Raw genomic sequence first — 23,465 nt, forward strand, 5'->3', positions numbered from 1 at the left:
GGGTTTAGCTCGCAGGATGAGCGTGTGTTCAGCTTTAGGAGACACTGCTGAGCAGTTGTCCTAAATGGTTGGTTGCCCCAAGTCACATATCCTGCAGCAGAGGACAAGGGCCCTGGATATCCCTCATCTTCACCAATACTGGGCGGTGCCGGTTCTTTAACTTAGCCATTGTGCTGGGGCTGATGACATCTCATTGTGTCTTCCTCTGCATCTCCACAGCGAGGTGTGACGCTGGGCACCTTCTCGTGTCCCTGTTACCATCTCACCGCTCTTTTGGGGCAGTGCTTGTTCAAGTCTCTATCCGTTTTTTTTTTTTTTCCCCATAAAGATGGGGTCTCACTATGTTGCCCAGGCTGGTCTCAAACTCCTGGGCCCAAGTGATCCTCCCGCCTCGTAGCTGGGACTGCAGGTGTAGCCACCACACCTGGCTTTCCTTTCCATTTTTAATGGTGTTCTCTTCAGGACTTGCAGGAGTCCTTTCTGTATTATGGATATAAGTCCTCTGTTAGGTGTACTTATTGTGATATCTTCTCCCAATCTGTAGATTGCCTTTTTACTTGTAATGGTTTTTTTGTTTGTTTGTTTGTTTGTTTTGAGACAGGGTCTCACTCTGTCAGCCAGGCTGGAGTGCATTGGCATGATCTTGGCTCACTGCAACCTCCGCCTCCCAGGTTCAAGCAATTCTCCTGCCTCAGCCTCTCCCGTAGCTGGGATTACAGGTGCCCACCACCACTCCCAGCTAATTTTTTGTATTTTTAGTAGAGATGGGGTTTCACCATGTTGGCCAGGCTGGTCTCAAACTCCTGACCTCAAGTGATCTGCCTGCCTTGACCTCCCAAAGTACTGAGATTACAGGTGTGAGCCACCATGCCCGGCCTAGTAATGGTATTTTATGAAAAATATCATTCTTCATTTTAATAAAGTTCAATGATCAGATTTTTCTTTTATGGCTGCTGTCTTGAAAATAAACACACATTTAATTCCAAATTTGTGTGAGCTCTGAGATAAAACACGATACTTGAGCAGGTTTCCAGTGCACAGGCTATCACAGGCCTCCCCGGGACAGCTTGTCTGGCCAGTAGAACTCACAGAGAAACAGAATTGAGGGTGTGTAGTAGCTGCTGAGGCTTCTCCTCTTTCTTCAGTAGAAGTGAAGTGCATCAGGCCGGGCATGGCGGCTCACACCTGTCACCCCAGCACTCTGGGAGGCCGGGCGCAGCAGCTCCTGCCTGTCACCCCAGCATTCTGGGAGGCAGGGTGCGGCGGCTCACGCCTGTCACCCCAGCACTCTGGGATGCTGAGGCGAGCGGATCATGAGGTCAGGAGTTCAAGATCAGCGTGGCCAAGATGGTGAAACCCCATCTCTACTAAAAATACAAAAATTAGCCATTCATGGTCGTGGGCGCCTGTAATCCCAGCTACTCAGGAGGTTGAGGCATAGAACTACTTGAACCCGGGAGGCAGAGGTTGCAGTGCACCGAGATCACGCCATTGCACTCCAGCCTGGGGGACAGAGCAAGACTCTGTCTCAAAAAACTAACAAACAAAAATGAAGTGCATCATGTGAAGAATAAAGTAAAGTTTCCTAATAACCGAATTCTCCACACATGGGAAACACAGAGGGCTGTGTCTGCCTCCGACACACACTGACTTGGACAGCCCGCCTTCCTCTTCTCAAAGGGGAGGATGTCGGAAGCTTTGTCAGTGTTTAGACGTAAAAAGTTCCTGAAGGCACGTTACTGTTCTGACCTATTTAAATGACAGTAAAATACACAGAACAAAATGCACATTTTTACCATTTTCTGAGTGCACAGTTCTGTGGCACCGAGTACTTTCACACTGTTGTGTTGCCGTCACCACCATCCGTCTCCAGAACTGTCTCACCTTCCCAAACGGAAACTCTGTCTCCTCGAAACGAAACAACTCCCGGTTCCCCCCCACCTCCATCCTCCTGGTGTCTCTGGATCTGCTCCCACCTCCATCCTCCTGGTGTCTCTGGATCTGCCCCCCACCTCCATCCTCCTGGTGTCTCTGTGGATCTGCTCCCACCTCCATCCTCCTGGTGTCTCTGTGGATCTGCTCCCACCTCCATCCTCCTGGTGTCTCTGTGGATCTGACCCCCACCTCCATCCTCCTGGTGTCTCTGGATCTGCTCCCCACCTCCATCCTCCTGGTGTCTCTGTGGATCTGCTCCCCACCTCCATCCTCCTGGTGTCTCTGTGGATCTGCTCCCCACCTCCATCCTCCTGGTGTCTCTCTGGATCTGCTCCCCACACCTCCATCCTGGTGTCTCTATGGATCTGCTCCCCACCTCCATCCTCCTGGTGTCTCTGTGGATCTGCTCCCACCTCCATCCTCCTGGTGTCTCTGTGGATCTGCTCCCCACCTCCATCCTCCTGGTGTCTCTGTGGATCTGCTCCCACCTCCATTCTCCTGGTGTCTCTGTGGATCTGGCGACTCTGGGGCCTCACAGAAGTGGGTCATGTAGAATTTGTCTTTTTGCCCTGGCTTATTTCATGGAACATAATGTTTTCAAAGTTGTTCTCGTGTTTTTTATATTTAGGGTGAATCCTGGTTCTTTCGTTGGCTACCTGGAAAGAAAAAGACAGAAGCTTATTTGCCAGATGACAAGAACAAATCGGTGAGTGCTGTCAAATACGCACGGGACGTCCGAGGAATTGTAATGATTTTTCTGTCACTTTCAGAGCAGACCTGAGTAGGTGTTTCCTGAAGTTTTGAAGTGTCATCATTAATCAGATTCTAATTCTATTTAGGTTCAGTCTGCTGACCTTTTTTCTTTTTAAAATCTTGGCAGATTGTTTGGGATGAAAAGAAAAACCAGTGGGTGAATTTAAATGAGCCAGAAGAGGAGGTAAATTGTCATTCTAGTTCCTGTTGGGTGTGAGGTGTGAGGTGTGAGTGGAGGGAACAGCCTCATGTGGCCCTGTGATATTTGGGTGGCTGTTGCCCCTTTTGGAGCCTCCTGACTGTGCCATCCCAGTGGGTTTCTGTGCACACAGTGGGTGTCTGAAGCTGTGTTTCCCTCTGCAGAAGAAAGCCCCGCCCCCACCTCCAACCTCGATGCCCAAGACTGTGCAAGCTGCCCCGCCTGCCCTCCCAGGGCCTCCTGGAGCCCCCGTGAACATGTACTCTAGAAGAGCAGGTAAGGGTGGCCTTGGAGTGGGAGCTTGCTTGAACGATTAACTGTCCCAGAGAGAGAGGCCAACGTGTAGCTGTTGTGCATGGGGAGGAGGTGGCTTCCCGCACGTCCCTGCGTGCTTTTCCTCTGACACAGTGAGTGCAGAGCGTTTGGAAGCTGGAGGCCACCTGGCGCGTTCACCTCAATTTGCTTCCCTCCCCTTTGCAGCAGGAACCAGAGCTCGCTACGTTGACGTCCTGAACCCAAGCGGGACCCAGCGGAGCGAGCCGGCGCTCGCTCCTGCGGACTTTGTCGCTCCACTCGCGCCACTCCCAATTCCTTCTAACTTGTTCGTGCCAACCCCAGGTAGGTAGCACGAGCACCAGCCCCTCCAGGTCAGCCCCCAGTCTCCTGACCTTTGATCCTCTTTCTATGAGTCTCTCCTAAATCTCCCGTTAAAAGAATGACCTGGCCAGCATGCAGAGAGCCTGGGGTTGGTTTGTGGTTTTTTTTTATTTGCCTGTTTCTGCATGAGTGTGCCGCGTGTGCCGCGTGTGCAGCGTGAAACTCTCTTCCTCTCGGAGTGTCTTCAGTGAGACCCCAGGGACGTTCTGGACGGAATGATGGCCTCCTCACTCTCTCATCCCCAGATGCAGAAGAACCACAGCTTCCAGACAGGACTGGCAGGGAAGGGCCTGCAGCAGCTAGGGGCCTCGCCAATCCAGAGCCTGCCCCAGAGCCCAAGGTGAGCGGGTACAGTGGGAAAGGGGAAAGGTACCCAGTGAGGAGGCACCTCCCCATCCTGCCAGACAGGGCCTTGCCTTCTGCAAGTCAGTATCCAATGTGTACGCAGAGTGTTCCGCCTTAAACGCCTCACACTTATGTATGGTAGAGACGGAAGGTAGAATGCAGGGTGCCGGGCGGGACAGAGCTGTTTGGGAAGACGGAGATCTGGGGATAGTGGCAGTGATGGTTGCTCAGCACGGTGAATGTGCTTAAAACTTAAAAATGATTAAAGTGGCAAATTTTACGGTATGTATATTTTACAATTTTTAAAATTGGAAAAAATAAAATTAATTACTCTAAGTTACAGAGAAATTACCTACCGATAATAAAAGTTAAGTATATTTTCATCCAAAAAACAAAAACAAAAAACAAATGACTCCCATGTGAAGTAGAACAGCTCAGACCAGTCGGGAGTGGTGGCTGATGCCTGTAATCCCAGCTCTTTGGGAGGCTGAGCTGGGCGGGTCACCTGAGGTCAGGAGTTCGAGACCAGCCTGGCCAACGTGGTGAAACCCCGTCTCTACTAAAAAAAAAAACAAAATTTACCTGGGTGTGGTGGCGGGTGCCTGTAATCCCAGCTACTCAGAAGGCTGAGGCAGAAGAATAGCTTGGACCCAGGAGGCAGAGGTTGCAGTGAGCTGAGATTGCGCCATTGCACTCCATCCCGGGCGACAGAGCGAGACTCCATCTCAAAAAAAAAAAAAAAAAAAACCAGCTCAGACTGCACTCTGTACGGTGGGACAGGCCTGGGCCTAATCCTGTTCTCCATTCATCAGCTGTGTAAAGCATGGGGCAGTCACTCACCTGTCTAAGCCTCAGTTTTCCCCTCTGTAAAATGGGAATAACAGTAGCCCCAGATTGCAAGCCTGTCATGGGCACACACAGGCACCTGGTAGAGAGCTGCAGGGGTCTAGAGCCAACAGGGTTGTGCGGCTGGACCCACGTGTGAGACACTTTTCACTTCTCTCTGAGGAGCACTTTACGTGGAAGAGGGCGTTTGTAACCTAGGCCAGAACAGTTTCATATTTTTCGGCCTGGTGTGAGAGACTTCAATTCCCTGGGATTTGGTTGCTGCAATTCTTCTTTTCCTCGGCAGGTTTTAAGCTCTGCAGCGTCACTCCCTGGCTCTGAACTCCCCTCCTCCAGGCCTGAGGGTTCCCAGGGAGGAGAGGTAAGGAGTGCCGACGCCAGGGCCCCCCGCAGCCCAGGCCTCCCCAGCAGCTCACTGTCCAGGCGCCTCTTCCTTTATGGAGGGCGGTACTGGGTAGGAAGAGGCAGTTTAGAAACAAGAGCACCTTGAAGGTGGTGTTCCTGGGGGAAAAAATTGCACTTGTTTTAACAAAACTGTTTGGGAGCTCCAGGAGGGGTGCAGGGGGTTTGAGTTGTCGCCTCAGTCCCGGTCCTCTCCCCTCAACAGCACGGGAATTGTCTTGAATTGTGAGGTGTCAGGAGGTGAAGCTGGCTTAGGCCGAGGCTGGACTTTTCCTCCCAGCCCTCCCCTAAGCTAATGGTTGTTTCGGGATAACAGCTTTACATTAAGACAGGAATCTTAAGCTAACACTGGCTTTTTTTCCCTTTTGAGTTATGTTGATTCTAATGGCATCACAAAGCTTTTGAAATGGAACTGACGGCTTGGATTGGACAGTGACGCGCATGTTGACTTTTGTCCGTGTTTTGTGTGTGTTCTTGCTGTTTTGTAGCTTTCGCGCTGTAGTTCAATGAGTTCATTATCACGTGAAGTGAGCCAGCATTTTAATCAGGTACCTGCGGCTGGTGGTCCTCACTAACATGAGAGCTGGCGTGTGCCGCCTGTGTTCCTGAGCACGCGGTGCCGGTTCGCCACGTGCGCTTTGCCACTAACCTCGCCCGTTGTCTCCCTCAGCGTCACGTGACCAAGGGTACAGGGTTCCTTTTTTTTTTTTTTGAGACGGAGTTTTGCTCTTGTTGCCCAGGCTGGAATGCAATGGTGTGATCTCAGCTCACCGCCACCTCCACCTCCTGGGTTCAAGCCATCCTCCTGTCTCGGCCTTCCTGAGTAGCTGGGATTACAGGCATGAGCCACCACGCCCAGCTAATTTTGTATTTTTAGTAGAGACGGGGTTTCTCCATGTTGGTCAGGCTGGTCCCAACCTCAGGTGATCCGCCCGCCTCAGCCTCCCAAAGTGCTGAGATTACAGCAGTGTTCCTTTAAATGGCCTTAAAGGGGGTTTTGCTGTTAAGTCTCCACATACATGGGGCGACTGGATCGACCCTGAGGTGTCCTAGTCAATGAGTGGGTTCTGTCATTTTGCTCTTTCCAAATTGGTTTTTCCAATGACGGGCCTGGGTCGTGGCCTCGCCGAGTGAGTGTTTCCCCGGTCAGGATGCTCTCCTTTGGAAGGAAGATTGCTCCTTTCTGATCAAGCATGAGAACGTTGGCTTGAGGCCGGGGCGGGTGCAGCAGTGACGGTGTCCTGCGGCCAATGTGGGAGGGAGGTGAACGAACGCTTCATCTTCTGCCTGTCCCGGCACCAGCTGCAGCCGTGGCTCAGCAGAAAGGCTTGCAGCGACCCTTCCGCCTGCAAATGAGAGCCCTGGGCCTCGTGTCATGGCTGGAGCCTTAGAGCTGCAGCCGTGGGCACCTCCTCACCACCTCGCACGCTCGGTGCCACCTCAGTGCTGTGTGCACCTTCCCATTGCATGTTCCGGTGCTTAAAACATTGGCTCTGCACGTTGCTTTGATTTTCACCATTTTTCTCTGAACCATTAAATAACTAAATCCAGTGTTGCAAGAAGTGTCTTGGATCTGCTTCTGTAGCTTATGTAAAAGTACTGTAAATCCCACCTAGAAGCGGTGTCTTTATCTGCACTTGAAGTGACAGCTGCTGTGCAGCACAGCCCTGCTGAGGTGACTTCTCTGTGCTTCTCAGGCTCCTGGCGACCTCCCTGCTGCAGGGGGCCCTCCCAGCGGGGCTGTGCCCTTCTACAACCCTGCTCAGCTGGCACAGGTGAGTGACTCCTACCTTTCCCTACGAGACCCTAACACACCCACTGACGACCTGACCCTGCTGCTCAGTGATGGCAGCTTTCTGCCCTAGATCCTCTTTTTCTTTCTTTTTAAAAAATATATTTATTTATTTATTGAGACAGGGTCTTGCTCTGTTGCCCAGGCTGGAGTGCAGTGGTGCGATCTCTGATCTCAGCTCACTGCAGCCATAACTTCCTGGGCTGAAGCAATCCTCCTGCCTCAGCCTCCTGAGTAGCTGGGACTACAGGCACGGTCAGCACACCTGGCAAATTTTTTATGTTTTGTAGAGACGGTCTCACCTTGTTGCCTAGGCTGGTCTTGAACTACTAGGCTCAAGCGATCTTCCCACCTCGGCTTCCCAAGGCACTGGGATTACAGGCTTGAGCCACCGTGCCCAGCTTCTCTTTTCTGAATGAAAGTTGCACACCTACTGGGTGGCAGTCCACAGGGCACTGTGAGGAGCCAGGTTGGGCCCTCCCCGGCTGCCATTTCTCCCTCTGTGTGGACACCAGGCCCTCCGTGCTCCCGTACAGAGCTCTGTGTGGACACCAGGCCCTCCGTGCTCCCGTGTGGAGCTCTGTGTGGACATCAGGCCCTCTGTGCTCCCATGTAGGGCTGTGTGGACACCAGGCCCGCTGTGCTCCCGTGTGGAGCTGTGTGTGGACACCAGGCCCTCTGTGCTCCCCTGTGGAGCTCTGTGTGGACACCAGGCCCGCCGTGCTCCCGTGTGGAGCTGTGTGTGGACACCAGGCCCGCTGTGCTCCCGTGTGGAGCTCCGTGTGGACACCAGGCCCTCTGTGCTCCCCTGTGGAGCTCTGTGTGGACACCAGGCCCGCTGTGCTCCCGTGTGGAGCTGTGTGGACACCAGGCCCTCCGTGCTCCCGTGTGGAGCTCTGTGTGGACACCAGGCCCGCCGTGCTCCCGTGTGGGGCTGCGTGGACACCAGGCCCTCCGTGCTCCCGTGTGGAGCTCTGTGTGGACACCAGGCCCTCTGTGCTCCCATGTAGGGCTGTGTGGACACCAGGCCCGCCGTGCTCCCATGTGGAGCTCTGTGTGGACACCAGGCCCTCCGTGCTCCCGTGTGGAGCTCTGTGTGGACACCAGGCCCTCCGTGCTCCTGCATTCGCTTTGCCTTTTCCTAGGTTGTGGTTTGTAAAGTGTGCTTGGCTTTCTACTTGTGTATCCCTCATTCAGCCCCCAGCTCTGCCGCGTCTGCTATTCTGTTCTCCTGGAGCCCGTGGTCTCTGAGCCGAGTGATCTCTCCTCCCTTGGCCCGGGCACCCGGGTCTCCCCGGAGTGGGTCCCCCAGCTTTGGAATCCTACATTGCTGCCTTTCTTAGTTATTCTGTTTGTCTTGGTGACACATATCCTCTGGTAGCTCTTGCTTTTTTTGTATGTTTATTTCTTTTTCCTAGTAGCTTCTTGACAGAAAGGTCCCGGGGTGACTTGGGAGATGCCTTTCACGTCTGGAGCTGCCTTTCTCCTCTGGCCTATCTGGCTGGCTGGTAGAATTCTTGGGCCAAAGTCGCTTTCTTCAGAACTGCAAGTGGCCTTAGGTTTCCTGCTGCCTGTGGTTGCTGAGACCCCAGGGCCGTTCTACCTGCAGCCCCTTTCAGGGTCCGTTTCCCTGGGACCTGCAGGGCTTCACCCTCAGCCCCCTTGGGCCTGACTGCATGCCCTTCAGCTGGGGAGTGTTCTAGAATGTTTCCTGTGGTTTCCCTCCCTCAGCCTCGTCTCTCCTCCCCTCTCCCTTGCCTGTGGAGTATAGACTGGCTGCCAGTGTAGGGGAGCTGAGCGGGGTCCAAGGTCTGGGGCCTCTTGGGATTCAGCCCCATTGTCACCCCAGCCTGCCCTCACGGCCTCACACACTCTTGACTGCAGGCTTCCTGGGCTGGGGCCCAGCACTCCTGCCCTGGTCCTTTACAAACAAGGCCGAGGCTCCCAGGACCACTGCCCCCCAGCTGGCCCCTGGCTGTCTCCTGCTTTTCAGCATCCAGACTAGTCGATTTTGGTGTTGTCCTGCTCTCTTTACCATGTGGTTAGTGCCTTTACAAAAATTCCTTGGCTTTCCCCTCCATGAGGCTTTGCGAGGGAGCAAGAGTGGATGCCTGCATTGGCCAGCTGTCTGCAACTGAGGTCCCCGCGTCCCATGCAGTAGGCCAGGCCTGGCCACCACTTGTCCCTGGACTCTGGACAGCCAGGCTGGCTCTGCAGAGCAGCTCCAGGTCTCATGGCCCTGACGAAACCACGGCACCTCCTGGCCACCCTCACAGTAAACATTGATGGTTAAGGACGCAGTGCTTTCAAGGGAGCCCAGGACTTGGCACTGACTTGTCAGTTTCCAGAGGCTTTTGGAAACAAAAACGAAGCCTTCAGCTTGTCAGCGCCAATGGCCCGTGTGGTTCATTATGTGGACCAGCCCCTGCCACGCTGCACCCGAGCACTGCCCACCCTGGGGGCAGGCATGCAGAGGTCATGCTGTTGATTTCATTCCAGGCCTGCGCCACCTCCGGGAGCTCAAGGCTAGGGAGGATTGGCCAGAGGAAGCACCTGGTGCTGAACTAGGCTTGCCCTGCTGTGAACTTGCACTTGGAGCCCTGACGCTGCTGTTCTCCCCGAAGAACCCGACCGACCTCCGCGATCTCCGTCCCGCCCCCAGGGAGACACAGCAGTGACTCAGAGCTGGTCGCACGCTGTGCCTCCCTCCTCACCGCCCATCGTAATGAATTATTTTGAAAATTAATTCCACCATCCTTTCAGATTCTGGATGGAAAGACTGAATCTTTGACTCAGAATTGTTTGCCGAAAAGAATGATGTGACTTTCTTAGTCATTTAGGATGATTTAAGGATATAGTATTCCTGGTCATTTAAGAATGTTCATTCAGTGAAGCTGGAGCTGTCTCTGCCACAGGAGAGCCACATGGTCGGTAGTAACCAGGGCCTCTCCAAGCCCAGCTGTGAGTCACTGCCCAGTGAGTCCCGCGCTTCCTTTAAGGTGCTGGGAGCAAAGAGAGGGTGACTGAGGCAGACCCCAACCCCTGCTCTGCACCATCTGGGCCCTCGCCGTGTTTGAACCTGGCTGAATGAGTGGAGGGTGCTGTGTTCTCAGTCAGCGCCTCCGAGGAGCCGTGGGGTTCCTTCGGCATTAGTTCACGGTTTTTGAGAGAGGCCCTAGTTACTGCAGTGAATTTCTTTCCTGTTGCAAAGACGTTTCCAGCCTCACTTTACTTTCTGTGGCCTGATGAGGACCATGGGTGATTTTGTGTACCCAAAGCGCTGGGGACTGCCCACCGTGTGGCCCAGTCACTGGGAAGGAGCCCCAGAGAGCCGGCTGTCTGACACGATGGCTCAGGGTGGTCATCCAGGTTGAAAACTGACCGTGTGATGTTTGATTTGGGCTTCATTTCGTGTGTAGGAGCACGGTTAGACTCACTGTTAAGGAAGCTGGATGCACTTCTCTAAAAGGCTGCACTTTCCGTGAGCACTTTTCGTGGTACAATCCACATGACCCACTTTCTCCCCTGGGGGACGTTGGTTCAGAGGTTGGTAGCACTTGGGGAGAGTATCTTAACACAGTTTCTTGACAGCAGCTCTGGAACTTAGTATTTCTGCCCCGAGTTTTGCCACACTGAGACTTTTGAGTAGCTCCTGGTGGACTCAACCCTGTTCAACTCAGAGACGGGCCTCCTCTCACTGATGCAAAGCTTTAAGGCTTCTCTGACTGTTCTGAAAACTCTTCGTATTCTTGTCAAGTCTAAAGAGACTGAAGAAAAGATTTAAATACTAATAAAAATCAGTAGATAATTTCTGTAGGTTCTGCTGGAGGAATACAAACTGTTTGGTGTTTTAAGTTTAAGTGTAGAAATTGTAGAATGTGGAATTAGCACAGATCCTTCCTGGCTTTCTGTTTCACTTGATCATTTAGCCTAGACCACCCAGGATGTTTTCCAAAATGTTTCACAGGCGTGTCCCGCTGGATCCATTTGTCCTTGTCACTTGGAGAAAGGCCAGTCCCTGTGACAGGGCAGCCCTCTCTGTCCCTCGGTCAGCTCGTGTGAATCCTGGGGCCTCTTCCGGTCGGCCCTGCCCGCTGTTCTGGGGTCGCCTGCCACGACTTTTGATTCAAGAAGCTTCCTCCAGGCGGGAGCGGCTATTTTTCCTAAATGAGAATTGTTACATTGCAAATTGTTGAATAAAATATTTTGCGCTCCTTCAAGCACCTTCACCTGTGGTTCCCTTTGGTTTGCTGGAAGCGAGTGAGTGCAGGTGCCCGCAGGCCTCGGCGCTGTCCTGGACCGCACCCAGGTCCTCTCCGGGGACCTGCACCTGCCTCGCTGGGACCTGCCGGACTGCGGGGCTGCCGGGTTGGGAGGGGCGTGGGAGACCCGTCCGGGCCCGGTGCGGCGTAGACCTCCGGCCGCCAGGGGCCGCTGTGGGCGGGGCCGGGGCCGGGGCGCGGGGCGGGGACCGGGCGCGGCCCCGCGGCGGCAGTTGCTGGGTCCCGGCCGGGCTGACTCCGCTTCTGGGCGGCCGGGCCTCCGCGAGCACCGGCTCGACTTCGGAGTCTGCGGGCCCAGCCAGGGGTGCCCGGTTCCCACCCCTCTCCCCGAGCGGCGTCCCCGTCGGGGTCGAACCTCCCCCGCGACAAGCGCCCAGCCGCCTGTTCCCCCAGGCCCTGCCTGCGGACCGCCCTGGGAACGGCGTCTGGGAGCCCCGAGGGGCTGGCGGGACTCGGGGCCCGGGCCATGCGGCAGCCGCCCCCGCCCCTCCGCGACCACCCCCGGCCCAAGCGGGAGCCGCAGCGGCGTTTCTGCTCCTCGCTGCGCCGGCGACCCCGGACCCGGCACCCCTGACCCCTCGCGCTGCCTGCGGCCCCGCGCCGAGGCCTGCCCCGGGAGAGACCGTCCATGCCGTCCAAGGCGGAGAATCTGCGGCCCTCGGAGCCGGCCCCGCAGCCGCCGGAAGGGAGGACGCTCCAAGGACAGCTTCCCGGCGCTCCGCTGGCCCAGCGCGCGGGGTCCCCACCCGATGTTCCGGGCTCCGAGAGCCCCGCGCTTGCCTGCAGCACTCCGGCCACGCCCAGCGGCGAGGACCCGCCAGCCCGAGCAGCACCCATCGCCCCGCGGCCCCCCGCCAGGCCTCGACTGGAGCGAGCCCTGTCCCTGGACGACAAGGGCTGGAGGAGGAGGCGTTTTCGAGGCAGCCAGGAGGACCTGGAAGCCCGGAATGGGACCAGTCCCTCCAGGGGCTCAGTGCAGAGCGAGGGCCCCGGGGCCCCCGCCCACAGCTGCTCCCCGCCCTGCCTGAGCACCTCCTTGCAGGAAATCCCCAAGTCCCGCGGGGTCCTGAGCAGTGAGAGAGGGAGCCCGTCCTCGGGGGGTAACCCTCTCTCTGGGGTGGCCAGCAGCTCCCCGAACCTCCCGCACAGAGACGCCGCCGTGGCGGGGAGCTCGCCCAGGCTGCCCAGCCTGCTGCCCCCGCGCCCACCGCCTGCCCTGAGCCTGGACATCGCCTCCGACTCCCTGAGGACAGCAAACAAGGTCGACTCGGATCTTGCCGACTACAAGCTCCGCGCGCAGCCGCTCCTGGTGCGGGCCCACAGCAGCCTGGGCCCCGGCCGGCCGCGGAGCCCCCTGGCCTGCGACGACTGTTCCCTTCGCTCGGCCAAATCCTCCTTCAGCCTCCTGGCGCCCATCCGCAGCAAGGACGTCCGCAGCAGGTAGGGCCTGGCGGGTGCAGCCCCTGCGCCGCCTTCGTTGTAGTGTTCGGGCTGCTGGAACCTCGTGAGACCGTTCCCATCAGCAGCGTTTAAGATGCCTAACCGGAAAGAACGAAGCGGGTCTCCCGCAGCCACCCCATCTCCCAGCCCCACCCCACAGCAGCGCCCTTCCCATCTCTCCCGAACTTCCCAGAACTTTTCCTGTGTGTTTCAGAACCATTCGTGGGCGTGACGTTGTGTTAAGGTAGACAGGATGGCATCCTGCATACAATTACGTATCTGGCGCTTTTTCTTGTTTAGTCTTGGGAAATGTCGTCAATGTATACCATCCGCCCCTTTGGTTGTTTTTGTTTGTTACTCTCTCTGTCGCCCAGGCTGGAGTGCAGCGGCGCGATCCCGGCTCACTGCAACCTCTGCCTCCTGGGTTCAAGGGATCCTCCTGCCTCAGCCTCCTGAGAATCTGGGATTACAGGCGCCCGCCACCACACCCAGCTAAATTTTGTATTTTTAGTAGAGGCGGGGTTTCGCCGTGTTGGCGAGGCTGGTCTCGAACTCCTGGCCTCGGCCTCCCAAAGTGCTGGGATTCCAGGCGTGGGCCACTGCGCCCGGCCTGCCCCCTTTGTTTTTTTCTGCGGCAAGAGGCCCCAGATGTGTTGAGGCTACTTTCGTTTAGCCACTTGCTCATGAGGAACATTTTGGTGGGCTCCAGCTGTTGCTGGAAGGAACTGCAGCTGAACCCATGACCTCTCCCAAGCCTGGTCTTGTCTTGGGGTCTCAGTCTGGGGGCCTGTCCTGCGATGCTCCCACTATGACTTGGCAGAGTCACCTGCACCCTTCTTTTCATCCCCCCACCCCACTGCCATGGTGCCCAAGTCTTGTCTGTCGGCCGCGGCGGGAGGCAGGACAGGTGTGAGAAGGGAGAGGTGTGAGGTGGTTTCTGTGTTGGTGTCCTGGGGCCGTTGTAACTCATGACCACAGACTGGGAGGCTTGCAACAGCAGAGCTGGACTCTCTCCCAGTTCTAGAGGCCAGAAGTCTAAAATCAAGGTGTGGCCAGGCAGCCTCTCTCCAGAGGCTCAGGGGAGGGTCCTCCCGCCGCCTCCCGCTCCTGGGGCCCCACTTGTTCCTTGGCTTGTGGCCGCATGCTCCAGTCTCTGCCTCTGTCTCTATGTGGCCTCTTCCCTGTCTCTCTGTGTTCCCCTCTCTTTTTATAAGGACACCAGTCATTGAATTTACTGCCTACCGTAAATCCAGGGTGGTCTTATCTCGAGATCCTTAATTAAACACGTTTGCAAAGACCCCGTTTCCGAATAAGGTCCCATTCCAAGGTTCTGGGGCTCTGGGGGTGGACATGGCTTTGGGGATCACTGTTCAGCTCACCACAGTCCCCGAAGGTAGCCTCACTTCCCTGCGTCTGTGGTGCACCAGCAGGCCGGTGGGCTCAGGCCTGGAGTGAGGGCCTGTGCCTGGCGCCCCCACCATACTCTCCTCCTGTCATGGATGGAGCAGGTGCGGTCACATACAGGGCAAGACTGCTGCTTTTGTTAAAATAATTCACCGCAGGGCTTCTCGTAAAGAGTGAGATTTCTTAGTGCATCTAAAGCATCACATTTTAAAATTAGATCCGGTTGACGTAGATACACCTGTTAGAGAAAAGGACAGTCGTGTCTCAAATTTGGACCCTCAAGTCGTTGTTTTCAAGCAACCAGGAAACGAGGGTTGACGTGGATCCTTTAACCCAGTTCTGCTGCCTAAAAGCTTCCCATTTCCAGACCTCCGGTCTGTTCTAGAATAGGGGTCGGCGCACTCTTTCTGTCAAGGGGGAGACACAGACAGTGGGGACCAAAGGGCGTCTGTGTGCCAGTGAGTCTATTAGGGACATACATTGGAACCTCGCTCTTTTTTCTTTCTCTGCCGTTCCACACAGTAAAACCCATTCTGAGTTTGCGGGCCGCGTGTGCACAGGCTGGGTCCGCCCTGTTTGAGAATGGCTGCTGGCTTTTACCAGTGCCTTGGGGCTGCCAGGGCGGGTTAGGGGGCCTTTCCCCACCCATTCCTTTTGCTCAGAGAGCTGGCCCAGGCTGTGGCAGCCGGCCTGAGCGTCCTCATGCAGAAGCTGTGCAGTGTCCTGGCCCTGGATGGGGGTCTGAGGCAGCTCTGCCCCTGCCCGTGTCTAGACACAGGATGGCTGTGAGGGCCGCCCCTGGCCTGCTGTTACTAACCATGCTCTGGACAGAGCTGGGCAGACTGACCACGTGGCTGCTGGTGCGGACATGATGGGCGCTGCCGGCAAAGGGGCTGTGGGCCTCCAGCCTGGTGACCGAGGAGCCCCTGCTGGGCCCGGGATCACTTGACAGGGGTGCCCACAGGAACGCTCTCTGTCCCGAATGACCACTGTGTGAACACAGCTGTCCCGAACGGGATTGTCAACAGTTTTAGGGGTGAGGTAGCGAGGTTCCTCCCTGCTGACATGATTTAATCGTGTCCAGCGAAGCTTGGTGAGCTGCAGCCAGGGTTGAAGAAGTTCTCGCGGGAGGTCACAGGAATCTGGCACTATGCTCTCGTGTCCCCTTGTGGAAGGGAACCATGTCAGAAGACGGCGTATCCAGAAGGAGCAGCACGCGTGTTACTTAGAGAGGGAGCGGGGAGGACGGCTGGCAAGCCTAGCCCACGGCGTTTCTGTATAGTCGGCGAGCTGAGAACGGGTTTTACATTTCCAAATGGTTGGAAAAAGTCAAAACCATTCTAATGATGTTTCATAGTACAAGAAAATTGTAAAATTCAGATTTCAGTGTCTGTAAATCAAGCGTCTCGGGCACACGGCTGCGCCCCTTGTGTCCACATCCCCTGGTGGCTCTTGCACCACCGTAGCAGAGCCCACGGCGACAGACACTGGATGTCCCACGGAGCGGCAGGCGTGTGCTGTTGCCTCTTGACGGGTTACCAGCCCTCGTGGCAGAAGGTGCTGAGTGTGGGGAGGGGCAGGGATGTTGCTGTGCCACACGGTGTTTAACCATTTGTGTGCACCGCCGTATTAAAATCTGAAAGCATCAGCCTGGACAACGTGGCGAGACCCTGTTTCTACAAAAATAAAAGATAAGTAAAAAACTAGCCGGGCGTGGTGGCACTGCACCTGGAGTCCCAGCTACTCGGGAGGCTGAGGCAGGAGGATCACTTGAGCCCGGGAGGTAGAGGCTGCAGGGAGCTGTGTTAGTGCCACTGCACTCCAGCCTGGGCACGGAGTGAGACCCTGTCCCCACTAGAAACCAAAACAAGCAAACCCAAAAGTGCGTCAAAGCCACGGGGTGTCGAGGAGATGGACGCGTTTCCGTGTGGCTCGTGTGGTCTCTGTATCTTAGACCGTCCTGCCTGGTGCTGGGGCCAAAGGAGAAAGGAGGAGAACCAGCCCCTCCCCGAACAGCACCCTGTGCCCACTGCCTTGGCTTATAGTTTGGGAGCTCCTCTCTGTGGCTTTTCCAGGATCCCACCACCAAAAAGCCCAAAACGTCACCCTCTCATGCCTCTTCCCGGGAGGTAGGGAGGGGGTGTGAACCCGCTCTGGGTGTTTGTGCAACCAGGTCAGGCCTTGTGTTCCTGGAGAGCAGACAGCAGTGCCGCGGGGTCCAGGAGAGTCCTTGCTTGGGGCTGGGGGCAGCTCCTGACATTCCATGGGTTTTGCTGTTGTCCCTGGGGACCTGGCCCAGACCCCCAGGGAGGTGTCTTGTGCCTGGCCCTGAGCTTGGGGTCCTCCCGTCACAGGAGTTACCTGGAGGGCAGCCTCCTGGCCAGCGGGGCCCTGTTGGGGGCGGATGAGCTGGCCCGCTACTTCCCAGACCGGAACGTGGCACTCTTCGTGGCCACCTGGAACATGCAGGGCCAGAAGGTGAGTGGCTCTGGGTGGTGCCGGGCGGGGAAGGGTGGGGTGGTGCTGGACAAAGGCGGGTGAGGGGGACGGGGCAGCTCTGTGCCTCATCCTGGGGCCAGGAGGGCAGAGCCCCGAGGTGCACCCCACTGCTAACCGCAGTACAGGAGGGTGAGAGTGGGTAAGGACCCCCATCCCCCAGAGCTCCCACCTGCACCTCCCTGGCCACGTGGCTGCAGAAAGTAGGGGAGGGGGTTGGGGCAATGGGCCTGGCTGAGAATCATCTGCTCAAGGTGAGCGGGAGGGCGGCCAGCGGGGCACGCGTAGGGGTGGCTCAGGGACAGGGTGGGCAGCACGGACTGGGGTCATGGTGACGGGAGGGTCATACAGGGGTGGTCGTTGGACAGACTCATGCTTGGAGAGGGAAACTGAGGCCAAGGGCCAACCTGAGGTGTGTTTGGTGTGTCAGAGGCTGCCTCGGAGACCGGGCAGATCCCTTTTTGGCCCTGGCCTCAGTTTCCCCTCATTCGGAGGAGTCGCTGGTACTCAAGGCACTGCAGTGGGATCCACCCACAGGCGCCTGCAGGTTTCGGGAGGAGCCGGCTCACCACATGCTCCTCCTTCCAGGAGCTCCCGCCCAGCCTGGATGAGTTCCTGCTCCCAGCCGAGGCCGACTATGCCCAGGACCTGTATGTCATCGGGGTCCAGGAGGGCTGTTCTGACAGGTAGGGCGGCCGCAGGCCCTGCAGTGCCTGCCCGGGGGCTGCCGTCTGTGAAGCTGCTGGGCGCTGAGACCCGGTTCGTGGCCGGGCACAGATCTGCAGTGCCTGCCCGGGGGCTGCCGTCTGTGAAGCTGCTGGGCGCTGAGACCCGGTTCGTGGCCGGGCACAGATCTGCAGTGCCTGCCCGGGGGCTGCCGTCTGTGAAGCTGCTGGGCGCTGAGACCCGGTTCGTGGCCGGGCACAGATCTGCAGTGCCTGCCCGGGGGCTGCCGTCTGTGAAGCTGCTGGGCGCTGAGACCCGGGTCGTGGCCGGGCACAGATCTGCAGTGCCTGCCCGGGGGCTGCCGTCTCTGAAGCTGCTGGGCGCTGAGACCCGGGTCGCGGCCGGGCACGGGCAGCCTCCACGCCTGGGTGGGATGCATGGGTCAGATTTTTTTCCAGTGGCAACTCGGAGAGTTTAAAATCAATGAGATTTGATTTTGGTAACAAACAGTTGACGTGCGAGAGTAGAAGGGCAGCAGGAGCAGGGCCGGGCCCCAAGGCCTCCCGGGCCCCCATGTCATGGCGGGAACAGCAGGTGGCTGCCGCCCACACAGGTGCTCTGGGGGAAGGAGTTGAGGTGGGCCCCACCTCCCTGGCCCATGAGTCCCTCAGGCGGGAGGAGCTCTGCTCACTGGGGTCTCGGCGGGGGTCCAGGGGAGCCACTCAAGTGGAACTGGGGCCTGTGGCCCCCGGCAGGTCCCAACTCTGGCCCACCAGGCCTTCTGGCAAATGCTTCTCCGAGCAAGACACCAAGGCCAGGTCGTGGGGTTTCCCTGGTAGCTCCTCGAGGGGCTCTGGGCAGCAGGTCTGGGGGTGGCGGAGCTGGGAGGCCATGTCCCCCAGCCGGCCGTGCTTCCTCCTCTGCAGGCGGGAGTGGGAGACTCGTCTGCAGGAGACGCTGGGCCCGCACTATGTGCTGCTGTCCTCGGCGGCCCACGGCGTGCTCTACATGTCGCTCTTCATCCGCAGGGACCTCATCTGGTTCTGCTCAGGTGGGCGTGGCTGGAGGGGTGGGTGTGGCTGGAGGGGTGGGCGCGGCAGGAAGGTGGCAGCCCCCCTTTCCACGGCTGACCCAGGGTCTTGGCAGGACAGTCACGCTTTGCCTCTGGGATCTGGGGGTTGCTATGTCATACCCGGGCTTCACAGCGAGGCCCCACTGGCACGCGGGTCTGGCCACGACCCCCGGCCTGGCAGCGTCCCACAGGTGAGCTGAGGGCTGCCCCTCCCACAGAGGTGGAGTGCTCCACGGTGACCACACGCATCGTGTCTCAGATCAAGACCAAAGGGGCCTTGGGCATCAGCTTCACCTTTTTTGGCACCTCCTTCCTCTTCATCACGTCCCACTTCACCTGTAAGTTGCTTGGTGCCCACACCGCAGGTGCTGTGTGAGAACAGCCTTCCTCTCCTGACCGGGACCCTGTCCAAGGCAGGGGTCCTGGCCGCTGGCTTCATCTTCCACCCAGGGCCGTGGGGCGGGCACCATGCTTGCTAAGATGCACGCCAAGGACCCCCGGCAGACCCCGGCACTGAGGGCGTGCCGTGCTGGGCCCGTGCTCTGTCCTCCGAGGCAGAAATGTCACTGGCTGGGCCTGGCAGCGGTTGCCCAGTGGGGTTGCATCTGCCAGGGGTGCACAGTCAGGGCACAGTCCAGAGGTGCGGCGCTTTAGGGAGACTCAAGCATCCGGAACCCTGTGGCCCCTACCCCATTTCTGTTCCCACAGCAGGCGACGGGAAGGTGGCGGAGCGGCTGCTGGACTACACCAGGACCGTGCAAGCCCTGGCCCTGCCCAGAAATGTGCCTGACACCAACCCCTATCGCTCCAGCGCAGGTGAGGGCGTCCACACTGCGTGCGGGTGGTGCCGCCGTGGTTCGCACACGGGCGCCCGTCGTTTTTAGGGCAGTTCTGAAGAGGCAGCGTCCTGAGCTTTGGGAAGTGAGGGCCAAAAAGTCCAGTGCCCCCAGCGCATGGCCCCTCGTGGTTCTTTAGCACGGTTAGTGGGGTGGCCCCCTAGCCTGGGTCCTGGTCCTCACCACTGCCCGCCCCGCCGCCTCCCCTGGCTGTGTGGAGAGGAGCAGAGACGTGGCCATCACCTGCCATGGGCATCATCTGCTCCTGAGGCTGCTCCAGGTGCCTTCTGGAACTGTCCCAGTGCGAATCCCACCCCAGAGGGCCCGGCCCCACCGGCTGGCGCCCAAGACCCACTTCCCCTGAGAGCCACTGCCAGGCCATGTTCTGGGGAAGGGGAAGGACCTGCCGTCCCTCCGCCTGTGCCCACATATGGCCCACTGTGCCGCAGCGGACGTCACCACCCGCTTCGATGAGGTTTTCTGGTTTGGAGACTTCAACTTCCGCCTGAGTGGTGGGCGCACAGTCGTGGACGCCCTCCTGTGCCAGGGCCTGGTGGTGGACGTGCCGGCGCTGCTGCAGCACGACCAGCTCATCCGGGAGATGAGGAAAGGTGAGGGCCTGGGGGAGGCGGGCGTGGTGGGAGATGAGGAGAGGTGAGGGCCTGGTGGGGGGCGGGCATGGCGGGAGATGAGGAAAGGTGAGGGCCTGGGGGAGGCAGGCGTGGTGGGAGAAGAGGAGAGATGAGGGCCTGGGGGAGGCAGGCATGGCGGGAAGTGCGGAAAGGTGAGGGCCTGGGGGGGCGGACGTGGTGGGAGATGCGGAGAGGTGAGGGCCTGGTGGGGGGCGGGTGTGGCGGGAGATGAGGAGAGGTGAGGGCCTGGGGGGGGCAGGCGTGGTGGGAGATGAGGAAAGGTGAGGGCCTGGGGGGGGCGGGCGTGGTGGGAGATGAGGAGAGGTGAGGGCCTGGGGGGGGGCGGGCGTGGCGGGAGATGCGGAGAGGTGAGGGCCTGCGGCGGGTGGGGGGAGGGCGGGCGTGGCGGGAGATGCGGAGAGGTGAGGGCCTGGGGGGGGCGGCTGGCACAAGCTGGTCTGAGCCAGTCCGAGTGCCCATCCTGTGGCAGGGTCCATCTTCAAGGGCTTCCAGGAGCCGGACATCCACTTCCTGCCATCATACAAGTTTGACATCGGGAAGGACACGTACGACAGCACCTCCAAGCAGAGGACGCCCTCATACACGGTGAGGCCTGCCCGCCGCTGCGGTGCAGAGTGCTTCCAGGGCAGGCACCTCCCACAGCCGGGAACCGATGCCTGGCGTCAGGGGTCGAGCCTGGACGGCCTGGACTTGAAACTCAGCTCTGCACCTTGGCCTTGTGGCAAGTCCCCTTTGGTGGAGAACGGCGCCCTCTCCATGGGTGTTTTCAAGGCTGGGTGAGCCGGCTGGCACACAGGGCACCAGCCATGCCCTCGCCTCCGGCCTGCAGAGCCTCTGCCCTCTGCCCGTTGCACCCTCGCTCACCCTCCCGCCAGGCCCATGGCTGCATCTCTGGGCATGTCCCGATGTCTGCTGGAAGCCTCAAGAAGCCACTGAGGCAGGGCAGGGTAGGAGCAGCCGCTGTCCACAGGGTCTCTCCAGCGGCGAGGGACAGGCCCTGGCCCAGCTGGCCACAGATGCCAGGCAACAAAATGGGCATGAGTGTCAGGGGTCCCAGAAGGCTTCCTTGTGGGGGGCGCTTGAGAACAGCAGGGAGGTGAGCGGGCCACGCCCCACGGCTCCTCACAAGTAACTGGACCTCCTGCCTCTGCAATCTTCCCGAAGGACCGCGTCTTGTACAGAAGCCGCCACAAGGGTGACATCTGTCCTGTGAGCTACTCTTCCTGCCCCGGGATCAAGACGTCCGACCACCGCCCTGTGTATGGCCTCTTCCGGGTGAAAGTGAGGCCAGGGCGAGACAAGTCAGTGTTCTCCCGCTCACCTTCCCCCTTGGGCCTGGGGGTCGTGCCGTCGTCCCATAAGCTAAGAGGGTCCCTGTCATCGTGGGGTTCCACTTGGGGCTTTGTTCTGGGACCTTCAGGGCTGTGTTCCCCGGGATCGGTTGGACTCATCCTGGAGCAGGAGAAGGCAGGAAGGGGAGAGGCTCTGGGAAGTGAAGAGAGGCCCAGCTGGGGGGCTGGGTGTGGCCAGCTGGAGGGACGAAGGCCTTAAGCACTCAGGCATCCGCCCTGTCCTTCCTGCGGCTCTGTCCCAGGAACAGGCCTCCGTGTGCTTAGAGGCAGGGCCAATCTGGGCCAGTGCCCACCTAACAGCCCCTCATCCTGGCCCTGGGTGTCCTCTTAAATGCCCCCTCCTCCGGGGCCGGCCCCCTCCTAACGCCCCCTCCTCCTGGCCCTGGGCCCCCTCCTAACGCCCCCTCCTCCTGGCCCTGGGCCCCCTCCTAACGCCCCCTCCTCCTGGCCCTGGGCCCCCTCCTAACGCCCCCTCCTCCTGGCCCTGGGCCCCCTCCTAACGCCCCCTCCTCCTGGCCCTGGGCCCCCTCCTAACGCCCCCTCCTCCTGGCCCTGGGTGCCCTCCTAATGCCCCCTCCTCCTCCACAGCATTCCGTTGGCAGCTGGCAAATTTGATAGAGAACTGTACTTACTAGGAATTAAAAGACGGATTTCGAAGGAGATTCAGAGGCAGCAAGCACTACAGAGTCAGAACTCCAGCACCATCTGCTCCGTTTCTTGAAGTTTGCTGAACGAGGACTCACAGCTGCAACGTGGGGTGACTGTATTGATCAAAACCCACTGGGAAGGACAAAGAGTTTGCCGCCTTTCGGGGATCCGAGGGACTGTGGCGACCGTGCCTCTGTGCCAGCGTCCCAGGAAGGAAGCCAACCCTGAGCGAGCCTGTCCTCTGTGGCAGGTCCACACGGTGTGGGTGGGCAGGGCTTGGACCCACCCGTCTCCATGGCAGGTTCATACAGCATGGGTGGGCAGGGCTTGGACCCACCCGTCTCCATGACAGGTCCATACAGCATGGGTGGGCAGGGCTTGGACCCACCCGTCTCCATGACAGGTCCATACAGCATGGGTGGCAGGGTTTGGACCCGCCTGGCAGCACCACGGACCCCAGCCACTCTCGGGGGCAGACGTCAGAATCCGTTCCTGAGCAGCTCCTGTGCCCTGGGGGCAGTCACAGAGCCCCCCAACACCCCCGTGCTCTGCACCAGCCTCTCCCTCCACACCCGAAGCAGGCGTCCATCTGTGTCCTCCTGGCAGCCCCTCAAACACACACCACCCCATGTCACACGGGTATCCAGAGCAAGGCTGGATCTGGGCTAGGTGACCCCTGGGGCCTCAGACCTCCGAGTGGGCCCCAGAGCCCAGCTGAGGAAGCCACACAGCCTCCAGGACGTGGCACGGTTCCCCTCCACTCGGCTGCAAGTCGCCTGCCATGGGGCGAGGAGGCCTGCACCCCAGTATAAGGGCCTCCCCAGCTGAGTAAGAAGCCGCTTCCCCTCCTCTCATAGGCCAAGCCTGTTGTGTGAAACCGTCTCATGGTCTTGGTGACGTAGACCGTTTGCTTCTTTAACTCCAGCCGCGGAATGACATTAGTGGAACCGGGCTGGGGAACTGCTGGAAGTTCAGGATGCCACCACCTTGAACACCTAGGCCAGGGATCCCCACCATGTCCCGGGTTTCTTTCTTCGAGAGTATAGAACCGTTCATTCTTGCTTTGTGTCCCATTCCATCTCTTGAAAAAATGTAGTCTTTGAATGTGTGAAAATCTAGGGACATTCAATCTAGTCTTTTAAATTATTTATTTTTCCATATTTATATTTTTAAATAAATGCATATATTGAGTCTTAAAGTCTCTTTCTGGCCAAAGACTGAAACCTGGAAGCAACAATATACATGCATATCCCGTTCTCACAATGTCCTTGTTTGAAAGGCTGTAAAATCCACAGGCAAAAAATTTGGTCTCAACCCTCAACAGCTGACTATGATCTTGTCCGGTTCATCTCTGCTATCTTTAAAATCCTACATTCGGCTGGGTGTGGTGGCTCACTCCTATAATCCCAGCACTTTGGGAGGCTGAGGCAGGTGGATCACCTGAGTGGTGGGCAAATCACAAGGTCAGGAGTTCGAGACCAGCCTGGCCAACATGGTGCGACCACCCCTGCATCTCTACTAAAATTACAAAAATTAGCCGGGTGTGGTGGCGGGCGCCTGTAATCCCAGCTACTGGGGAGGCTGAGGCAGGAGAATCGCTTGAACCCAGGAGGCAAAGGTTGCAGTGAGCCGAGATTGCGCCACTGCACTCCAGCCTGGGCAGCAGAGCAAGACTCCATCTCAAAA

General features: G+C 58.3%; 2 protein-coding genes across 35 annotated transcripts in view; both read left to right on the plus strand.

Moving 5' to 3' along the window:
• Nucleotides 1-11,149, plus strand: part of SEC16A (SEC16 homolog A, endoplasmic reticulum export factor) — a 43,865-nt gene extending 32,716 nt beyond the window's left edge. For 11 of the 32 annotated variants that reach the window (XM_054658564.2, XM_054658562.2, XM_016962127.4 and 8 more), the window contains 9 exons: nt 2,564-2,641; nt 2,816-2,872; nt 3,052-3,163; nt 3,368-3,505; nt 3,724-3,884; nt 5,022-5,096; nt 5,626-5,685; nt 6,835-6,912; nt 9,429-11,149. In XM_054658564.2, the coding sequence (XP_054514539.1) occupies nt 2,564-2,641; nt 2,816-2,872; nt 3,052-3,163; nt 3,368-3,505; nt 3,724-3,884; nt 5,022-5,096; nt 5,626-5,685; nt 6,835-6,912; nt 9,429-9,497 (828 nt within the window). In that variant the 3' untranslated portion in view covers nt 9,498-11,149. The remainder of the gene's footprint in view (nt 1-2,563; nt 2,642-2,815; nt 2,873-3,051; nt 3,164-3,367; nt 3,506-3,723; nt 3,885-5,021; nt 5,097-5,625; nt 5,686-6,834; nt 6,913-9,428) is intronic. The other 21 variants (XM_063787397.1, XM_063787400.1, XM_063787402.1 and 18 more) reach the window with 10 other exon arrangements.
• Nucleotides 11,150-11,419: 270 nt separating this feature from the next.
• On the plus strand, nt 11,420-22,977 carry INPP5E (inositol polyphosphate-5-phosphatase E). Of its 3 annotated transcripts, none has more exons than XM_016960466.4 (10): nt 11,420-12,652; nt 16,411-16,534; nt 17,141-17,238; nt 18,145-18,269; nt 18,509-18,628; nt 19,002-19,106; nt 19,576-19,737; nt 20,249-20,364; nt 20,944-21,080; nt 21,720-22,977. In XM_016960466.4, exons 1-10 carry the CDS (start codon nt 11,841-11,843, stop codon nt 21,850-21,852), a joined length of 1,932 nt encoding a protein of 643 aa, XP_016815955.3. In that variant the 5' UTR covers nt 11,420-11,840; the 3' UTR covers nt 21,853-22,977.
• Nucleotides 22,978-23,465: the final 488 nt, after the last annotated feature.

The sequence above is a fragment of the Pan troglodytes genome, chromosome 11 (genome assembly GCF_028858775.2).
Source record: "Pan troglodytes isolate AG18354 chromosome 11, NHGRI_mPanTro3-v2.0_pri, whole genome shotgun sequence".
NCBI lineage: Eukaryota > Metazoa > Chordata > Mammalia > Primates > Hominidae > Pan > Pan troglodytes.